The 9,812-nt window shown below is 39.0% G+C and overlaps 1 protein-coding gene across 1 annotated transcript in view; it reads right to left on the reverse strand.

Annotated features, from left to right (window-relative positions):
• The window catches only part of grsf1 (G-rich RNA sequence binding factor 1), an 11,831-nt gene extending 3,619 nt beyond the window's left edge, over nucleotides 1–8,212 (reverse strand). The window contains exons 1-8 of the mRNA XM_076165142.1: nucleotides 7,841–8,212; nucleotides 7,470–7,608; nucleotides 7,041–7,196; nucleotides 5,344–5,478; nucleotides 4,946–5,084; nucleotides 3,459–3,592; nucleotides 2,538–2,623; nucleotides 2,310–2,445 (exon numbers count right to left, since the gene is read on the reverse strand). Of these exons, the coding sequence (XP_076021257.1) occupies nucleotides 2,310–2,445; nucleotides 2,538–2,623; nucleotides 3,459–3,592; nucleotides 4,946–5,084; nucleotides 5,344–5,478; nucleotides 7,041–7,196; nucleotides 7,470–7,608; nucleotides 7,841–8,068 (1,153 nt within the window). The 5' untranslated portion in view covers nucleotides 8,069–8,212. The remainder of the gene's footprint in view (nucleotides 1–2,309; nucleotides 2,446–2,537; nucleotides 2,624–3,458; nucleotides 3,593–4,945; nucleotides 5,085–5,343; nucleotides 5,479–7,040; nucleotides 7,197–7,469; nucleotides 7,609–7,840) is intronic.
• Nucleotides 8,213–9,812: the final 1,600 nt, after the last annotated feature.

A 9,812-nucleotide genomic window follows, 5' to 3' on the forward strand; every position in this document is an offset into this window, starting at 1 on the left:
CAGTGCCAAAGCGACCAGTACCTGGTTTAAGGACCATGGTATCCCAAGTGAAACTTGTATAATGTATACATTCATTCCACAAAGACTGATATATTTCAAGTGTTTATTTCTTTTAATTTTGATGATTATAACTGACAACTAATGAAAACCCAAATTCAGTATCTCAGAAAATTAGAATATTGTGAAAAGGCTCAATATTAAAGACACCTGGTGCCACACTCTAATCAGCTAAAACACTCAAAACACCTGCAAAGGCCTTTAAATGGTCTCTCAGTCTAGTTCTGTAGGCTACACAATCATGGGGAAGACTGCTGACTTGACAGTTGTCCAAAAGACGACCATTGACAACTTGCACAAGGAAGGCAAGACACAAAAGGTCATTGCTAAAGAGGCTGGCTGTTCACAGAGCTCTGTGTCCAAGCACATTAATAGAGAGGCGAAGGGAAGGAAAAGATGTGGTAGGAAAAAGTGTACAAGCAATAGGGATAACCGCACCCTGGAGAGGATTGTGAAACAAAACCCATTCAAAAATGTGGGGGAGATTCACAAAGAGTGGACTGCAGCTGGAGTCAGTGCTTCAAGAACCACCACGCACAGACGTATGCAAGACATGGGTTTCAGCTGTCGTATTCCTTGTGTCAAGCCACTCTTGAACAAGAGACAGCGTCGGAAGCGTCTCGCCTGGGCTAAAGACAAAAAGGACTGGACTGCTGCGGAGTGGTCCAAGGTTATGTTCTCTGATAAGTAAATTTTGCATTTCCTTTGGAAATCAAGGTCCCAGTGTCTGGAGGAAGAGAGGAGAGGCACAGAATCCACGTTGCATGAGGTCCAGTGTAAAGTTTCCACAGTCAATGATGGTTTGGGGTGCCATGTCTTCTGCTGGTGTTGGTCCACTGTGTTTTCTGAGGACCAAGGTCAACGCAGCCGTCTTCCAGGAAGTTTGAGAGCACTTCATGCTTCCTGCTGCAGATCAACTTTATGGAGATGCAGATTTCATTTTCCAACAGGACTTGGCACCTGCACACAGTGCCAAAGCGACCAGTACCTGGTTTAAGGACCATGGTATCCCTGTTCTTAATTGGCCAGCAAACTTGCATGACCTTAACCCCATAGAAAATCTATGGGGTATTGTGAAGAGGAAGATGCGATACGCCAGACCCAACAATGCAGAAGAGCTGAAGGCCACTATCAGAGCAACCTGGGCTCTCATTACACCTGAGCAGTGCCACAGACTGATCGACGCCATGCCACATTGCTGCAGTAATTCAGGCAAAAGGAGCCCCAACTAAGTATTGAGTGCTATACATGCTCTTACTTTTCATGTTCATACTTTTCAGTTGGCCAACATTTCTAAAAATCCCTTTTTTCTAATGGTCTTCAGTAATATTCTAATTTTCTGAGATACTGAATTTGGGTTTTCATTAGTTGTCAGTTATAATCATCAAAATTAAAAGAAATAAACACTTGAAATATATCAGTCTTTGTGGAATGAATGTTTACATTATACAAGTTTCACTTTTTGAATGGAATTACTGAAATAAATCAACTTTTTTATGATATTCTAATTATATGACCAGCACCTGTATATTATATGACCAGCACCTGTATATGTGTATGTATATATATATATATATATATATATTTATATATATATAGACACACATATATAAACGTATATATATATACACATATATATACACAGATACACATATATACACACACATATATATATATACACACACACACACACACACACACATATATATATATATAGAAACGTATATAAAAAAACATATCCATATATATATATAACAATATAAGTTTGGGATCAGTAAAGTATATCTGTTTATAAAATATAAAAAATATAAATAAAATATATCATGTTTTTTTCTCCTGCTCATACATACAAAAGGTGTATTTGTGTTTAGTGTGTATATTGCAAATATTGTTGCTTGTGTGTGTATTGTTTATTGTGTGTATATTGTGTATACTGGTTCTTGTGTGTATATTGCTAACTGTGTGTATTTATCTTGAATTTCTTCTGTACCTTCACTACTGTGGCCACTGAAATTCTCATCCATGAGCTAAATAAACTTCTATCATATCCTTTAATTTCATTAGCTTTTATTAAAAACGCCTGAATGTCTTGCAGGTTAAGGATGTTGAATAATTGTGATTGCAGCTGGAGTGTTCATATTGAATTTTTTACATGTAAAATATGTCCATACCAAATCTTACTTGAAAAACTATTGTAAAACAGTGAGAGAGAATCACAAAGCCACAAAAATTTAATTTAGGTTGTTTCTCACCAATGCGAAACCTGTCTCTAGATATGGCAGCCACAGCGTCCTGGTGGCAGGTAAAGTAGACATCAACCTCTCCACTTGGCCTCCCATCAGGGCCGAACTCAATAAGGATCTTAGACAAAGCTAAAGGAGAGAAGAACTAAAAATGAAAAGAAAAAAAACAGTGTTAAAGTCTTGTCCATGTGTCTTCCAATCTAGCAAGCTTCAACATCTCATCCTGTACATTTTTACCTCCACAATATCTTCTCCTGTCACATGGAAAGGAATCCCCCTCATATGAACGCTATGCTGAGGCAGGACAGAGCTGTGATGGGGCACTGACGGGAGAGATATAAGGTACAACAACATAGTGAATTAACACATTAAAACGTCACTCTTGGCATTCAGGCCCAAGTGTTCAGTCTTCAGCATGTTCTCGCCTTAGAGATTGATTAATTGATCGTTTCACAGTTTTATGCATTTTTAGTACTGCATAGATGCTGTTTGATGTGGAGTAGACAGCTTCCAGATTTGGTGGTCAATTTCTTTTTCCATACTTAACAAAACACCATGATTTGCTTAAATCTAAACCTCTACATATCACAGTTTTTGTCACAAACTAATAGTGGCAGATGAGCCTGTCGAACTGTTGTTCTCTTTACTTTCTATTTTGATTGCATGATTTAACTTTATCTAAAATAAGCACAAAAGACAAAATGCTTTACAATCACAGCTGTGCTGTTGATTGCAACAAGCTCAGGGGCATTATTAGCCATGCAGAGAGAACTCATTTTCTGCACAACTTTTTCAGGTCTGGACAGGCCAGAGTCAGTCTGTATCCAACTGTCACCTGCGCTCAAGCAGCAAGGAAATTATGCATTTTGGATGGCCGGCTTCTTTTATAGGCTGGGAAAACACAAGCCTGAGCAAAGATGATTTTCGCACCTAAAACGACTTTTCACAAATATCTGGACTACTGTGGCTGTAGCCTCGCACGGCAAGGTTAGATCTTGTGATCTGACCCGACTATGCAGAGCAGCTTAGAGAATACTAGCAACACAGCAACGAGCAATAAAAGAAGCAGACTTGCACTTATTATGCCATGACAATAACATCTCTCAATTTTACATCTGCAATATTAATTTACAAACCATCAAAATTTTGAAGCCTCACCAATTGTAGGGCTTCTCGGCATAGCAGAAGAGTTCTTCCTCTGCACTGACGAAGGAGATGACTGAGAAAATGACCCCATTTTCCTGCAGACTGAATGCATCTCACTGCTTCTGCTGGGAAAGACCTCAATGTACCTACAAGTGTTACAAACATCATACCATGATCAGCACACATACTGTATGATTACAAAAAAATGACAGTAGATGGTAGTGCTACATTTCAGTTTGTTGTATTTGACTACACATCAATTAGTTTTTAGAAATGCCGAACACATTACACCACAATGGAAAAACTACATGAAACAGCTACCAGCCTTGGTGGCTTCTACTTCTACTTCTCAGACACATTAGGATATGTATGAGCACTTACAAAAGGTAAAGTTGGAATGAAATTGTTGGAAAGTTGGAATATGTAAATATTAAATCTATGTACTGCTGAACACATGACAGAGGGCATGGTCACACCTGAAACAATATCCCTGTCTGCGTGAAACTTGAAACAATATTCATGTGTAATATAATCCCATGTGGTCTGTAAATACTGCTACTTATGAAATTGACAGAAAATCCTGAAAACCCATTTATACATTAATTTTTCATCCCCTTCTTTCTTGTAAGTTGTCAGTTTGGATCGGCGGGACAGTATGCAAATGATGTGCAACAGAGCCACAGATCTCTTTGGTTTTCTCTGTGTGGGAGGAGGCAGGGGGACGGTGGGGAAAGCAGACGGTCTCAGTTTGCTTTGGGGGAAACTAAAGTGTACATTACATTACATTACATTACGATCATTTGGCAGACGCCTTTATCCAAAGCGACTTACATTACATTATATTACCACCCTTCGCAGAGGGGGGAGCAATTGAGGGTTCGGTGCCATGCTCAGGGGCACCTCGGCAGGGACTCGAACCGGCAACCCTCCGGTTCTTAAGCGGAAGCTCTACCCACTCGACTACTGCCTCCAGAAACTAAAGTGTAAATATGGTTGTGGCAATGAGGTCTAATACTATGTCTAACCCATATTCTCGAGACAGAGAAAGGCATTGTGCTACACCAAAAACATCTGACAAGGATGGCACAGGATTTGAACTGCATCCACTGTGGCAACTGCATCAAAATACCCACACAAAGAGAAAATGCTTGCAGGGAGATCTCACAGGGATGCCACTTTATTTCTCATTACTTTCATTTCACTTAAAAAACTTAATCTGTCAAATCAAATTAAGGATCTGTTTCATCACTATTTAGGTAACTCTGTAATCATGCCCTGGATCAGTTTTGCGTTCCATGATCCTTTTAAGACCACTGATTAGGTCATCTGTCATGAATATGATACAGACTGGCATCTGATTGATCAAATCATCCCTAGACACAGCAGCCTGAGCCAAAGAAAAGTATAATTAGATCTCTGCCAATGAAAGGTGGAGATTTGTTTGATATACAGTAGTATACATTTGACTGTAGTCAACAGTAAAGGCTACAGTGTCCTACCTGTTTCTCATGTGCTTTCTGTTTCTCTGCAGGGCTTCATTGGCTATTTTCTGGGAAGAAAACTGCACAAAGGCCTCCCCTGAATTTCTTCCTTCTTTATCCAGGATGATAGCAACTCCATTCTTCACCAAATCCAAACCTGGACAACACAGCAAGACTGTCAGTTGTATTTGTCTTGGAAATAACACAAGTGTGTTGTGGCTGTTAAGAGTAGCTTTTGGAAAAGGATAAAGCGAGGACTTCACCAAAATACAGTAAGTGGACTATTTAAGGCTGACACGCAACAGAAATGCATAGTGAAGATGTAATAAGATCTGCAAAGATTCAAAAACAGCACAGTTGTATGAAAACATCTCCCGAGGGTTCAGTGCATCTGGAAACGAGCACAGGCAGCCTACCTGAAAAGAAACTGATGATGTCATCCTCTGTGCACCTGAAGGGAAGGCCTCTGAGCCTCACCACCCCATCACTAGCTGGAGCATGGATATCTTTCTTTAATATAGCCTCTGCATCACTGTCCATCACTTCAAACACTGGAAAAACATGAAGCTCAAGCTAAATTAACATGTCAGACAACCACTAATATGTCAACATACATTATGATTAGTATGCTCCTACTCATCATGATGTGATTTTTAATTGTGATTTTCTTTTCTGAGAGTACTTCATTTCCACAACTGTTAAATTAGTATTACAACCTCGGCAAACCTTGATGATCATGTAAACTGTTCTACAAATCGCATGTCACCATCGACTGGCTGAGAAAGGTCACTGGCATCGACTTTGAAAGCACAGCATTGCGTTAGGATGCTCATGGAGAAGGAAGACAGCACTGTTTCATGACTAGGATAGGGCTTTTTTGATCATCATAATTTTTGTTTTGAAAATAGATGGCTACTGTCACGGAGCAGCTCTGACGTTTTTTGCAGGGACATATTTGCTTATATTAAATAAGTTGCGGTAAGGATAACTTTTATATTGTTACTGATATTTAAATATGAATATTTACTGTATGGAAGCAACTTATAATCAGTTTATATTTTTTAGGTTATTTCATAGAAAGATGGTGTTGAAAATGTGTGTAGCACAATCAATACTGCAAGTAATTTTATTGCATTTCATGATGCAATCTGCATTATGCTTACCACAATGCCGAAAACACTGTTTAGATTATATAATTAAACTAATTAAAGAATTAAAATTTCATAGTTAAAATATATTATCACATCATTTCACATCAGTTCCACTGGTTGAACACCTGCAAGATAGAGGAATCCATGATGTGAAAAAAGGATTGCATTGATCATTCCTCAACATGGGACACCCTAAAGAGATGCAAGCACTGCACAGGCAATCATTTCTCACATGTATACTGTGGGAAATAGTAGCAAAATAGTGCAGATAATGCAAAATAGAGAGCTTGTAAAAGGGCTCTTGTTTAAAATAAATTGAACAAAATTGGTTTATATGTTCAAAATGTTCCAAATAATAATAAATATTTTTTTATTTCAAAAAGACATTATTTTGTTCAATGAATTTCCATAAACGCCTGACAAATCCCATATGATAGAATAAAAATCATATATGTAAATCATTTCCAAATATTGTGATTTTGTTAAAAGGTGCATAAACACTTCAATTTATAAAAGAAATAATTTTCTGACCATTTTTGATGGGTCAGGCTTTACAGGGCTTTAAACACTACTATGCCACCTCACACATACACACACCTCATTGTTTACTACATCTGTATACTTTCTTATCCAATATTTCATAATTTGGTATGCCACTTTACCATGTATATATTTAGTAAAAATGTTGCTTTTGTCATCATGTGCTAATATATGGTATTGTATTCTAGTTACATTTTGTTTTTTTATTGTAAAATGTGTTTGAGTCCAGTGAAAGAAGCTATTCAAATACATGTATTATTATTCGTAGTAGTAATGATTAGCAAAAGCTGGTAACAAATAATGGATTGTACCAAGTAAAAATGCTTGAAAAAAGTGACATAAAACTTCCTTTTATGCTCAAAAACAACTGTGGCTATGGCTATATTTCAGCACAAACTTCTGCTTATATGACAGGGCCAAACCTTGAACATAGCGTGAACCGATGTACTGCCGGTGCTTCTCCAGGGCTTTGCTCACATCCTCCTCATGCTCCAACTCAATGAAAGCCAGTCCCGTTGACCTCCCTAGGCTGTCCACATTAATGTGAATTCCATTTGCCCCATCACGGATCCTGCATTCTGAGGCAAAGTTGTCACATCGTTTATGACCATACCAACTGTAGTTAAGTACTTGCAGATAATACTATAAATGAAAAGATTAATCTTGGGAAGGGCAGCCACCAGAAACGGGCAGGAAGCTGGTAAAGGTCTGTGGCTGTCCATTCAATGGGATGCATACAAAATCTTTCTTAAATATTTATTTCATTGTCAATATGAGGCACCATTATATTGTCGAGATGGACGGCTTCTCCTTTCTCAAGTGCCGTCCAACAAGTCCTGTGATGCACTCACCGGAGAAGAACTCTAACAGGTCCTCCGCAGTGCAAGACCATGGAAAGCCTTTAGCTTGGATGATGTAAACCTCTTTCTTCTCTGCCTCAGACTGATAAGCTGGTAAAGGTGGGTATTCATCTTCAAACGGCCCCCCTGCCTGGATGATAAGTTTACAAATTTACAAAAATTCTAAAAAAGTAATACACGGGAAGTTGAGGGTCAAGGAATCAATGAGTACCCTTAACGTTTTGTCCATGGCAAAAAACCACCCCAAATGACCTTGTGTATAATGTGAGATAGTGTCTCAGTTGTGCCAGATGCATCACATTTTTAAGTATCCTGACACAAGTGACGTTGGGCTGGCCACAGTGGCACTAACCTGCACTAACCTTGGTACAGCTCCTGTGTTTGCTAGTTGTGACTGCGAAACTGGGCTGGATCAGGAACCAGGGGCTGACTCTCCTTAATGACGACGTCCATTTCAGCTTCTGGTGGAACTGAACAAATCCACGCTTGCTCGTCCTCACGCTTCCTGTTGTATAGCTTGATAGGTTTAGATAACTTGCTGTGATGCACCGATGTAATAACAACGACAGCGTTTTATAATTGCCAAACATTGTTGGCGACTTAGCGGGCTGCACCGGCCGAGTGTGGTTGGCATGTAAAAACTTAATTTTAGCGTAATTTCAGATGTCTACCTATCTGAGAGGCCGGGGAGGGACACTGTGAGCGACAGGATTTCTTTTACGCAATCAAGCTAGAAAGGCCACTTCATCAACTTCCGATTCATTTTTTCACAGTAATATTTGAAAAATATTTTACGCGCACATGCGCACATATTTGTTGAATTAGGTTAAATGTTTGCTCCAATAGATTTTTCCCTGAGCAGATATTGATTGATAGACATATATATATAATATATCAATAATGTCAATGTGTTTTACAAAGATGATTCACGACATCCGTTCCAAAGCTCTTATTTGATTGTGAAACGCTCTTCGATCTTTGTGTGACCCGGAACTGAATTGTGGTCTACCCGTATTCATGTTGCTTTTTCTTTTTCTTTTATGGCGGAATCTTTGACGTAGAAGGTGTATAGCGCTACCTACTGAACCGGAGTACACAGACGTGTCACTTACGCGCCATCAACCTATAATGTGTGAATATTATAACTAGTCTTGAATTTCTAATCCATTACAGATTCAATCTGTCTGTCTGTCTGTCTGTCTGTCTGTCTGTCTGTCTGTCTGTCTGTCTGTCTGTCTACAGATTGATTGGTGAAATCCATCTCTTTATAGATTCCCATCTTTCCTGGCATTTTGTCATCATCCCTTTTTTTTAATTAATAATATTATTATTATTATTTCTTCTCCACCCCCTCTACCTAATGGAATGTCCAAGATGTCTGTCCTATTTGTTGCATATTTGACAATTCTGTACCATAATTCCCTTTAATGCCCATAAAAGGGCAGGCCCACAACAAAATGTTATATCTTGTCCCATTCCTTGCAGTCTAAAAATAGCTGAATTTCTGACACCAGATCTTGTAAAGCTCAACATGGAACCGTCAAGTGATTCATACGTCACACTGGAGGAGCAAATTCTAATTTGAGGCATATGAGGAAAGTAAATCATAATTGCAAAGAGCAACAGTGCTGCAGTGTGTGTGTGCGTGTGTGTGTGTGCGTGTGTGTGTGTTAGTGTGTGTGTGTTGCCGTATTTTTGGAGGGATTTGTTGTATTTGTGAGAGGCATTCATGTGAATCTAATCTGTGAGAAAACCCAAATTAGAAGCATTATTCACCATTATTGTTTTAAATTGCAATCCCGGGAGTGCTAAAAGTCACTGTGCTGTTCATCCTCATTGTTTAAATGCATGGATGATGCTGTGTAAAATTGAAGTGCTCATATTGCCTGCAGCTAACAGAAATTAACAGGTCAAGACAGGAAGGGGGGGCCACCAAAGCCTGATTACACCCCTCTCCACAATATGTGGTCAGCCAATAATGGAGGGGATTAAAGGGGGTGTCTCCACTGTTCCCGGTGTGGGCTGCTCCAGGCAAAGGCTCTTTGTACAGGGTATTTCTGACTGTTTCTTGGTATGGTTCTCTTTTCATGTCAATTTCAGTTGAAGGAGATATGCTTACTTTGCCAAAGCCAACGGCACACGAAAGTCATGACCCCTATGTAAAGTGTGAAGTTGTCATGTACGTGTGAAATCCTCATTGTTTTTTGGCAATTTCTTGAGCATACTCTATGCATTTCACTGATATTGTTTTTCCCAGGTGGAGTCACAATGACAAGAAACTCTGGCATTTCAAGGCAACTACTAATTTTTGACTCGAATCACAGTAATGGCTTC

This window comes from Genypterus blacodes, unplaced genomic scaffold (genome assembly GCF_046128005.1).
Source record: "Genypterus blacodes isolate CSIRO-AG114 ecotype Tasmania unplaced genomic scaffold, CSIRO-AGI_Gbla_v1 ptg000141l_1, whole genome shotgun sequence".
NCBI lineage: Eukaryota > Metazoa > Chordata > Actinopteri > Ophidiiformes > Ophidiidae > Genypterus > Genypterus blacodes.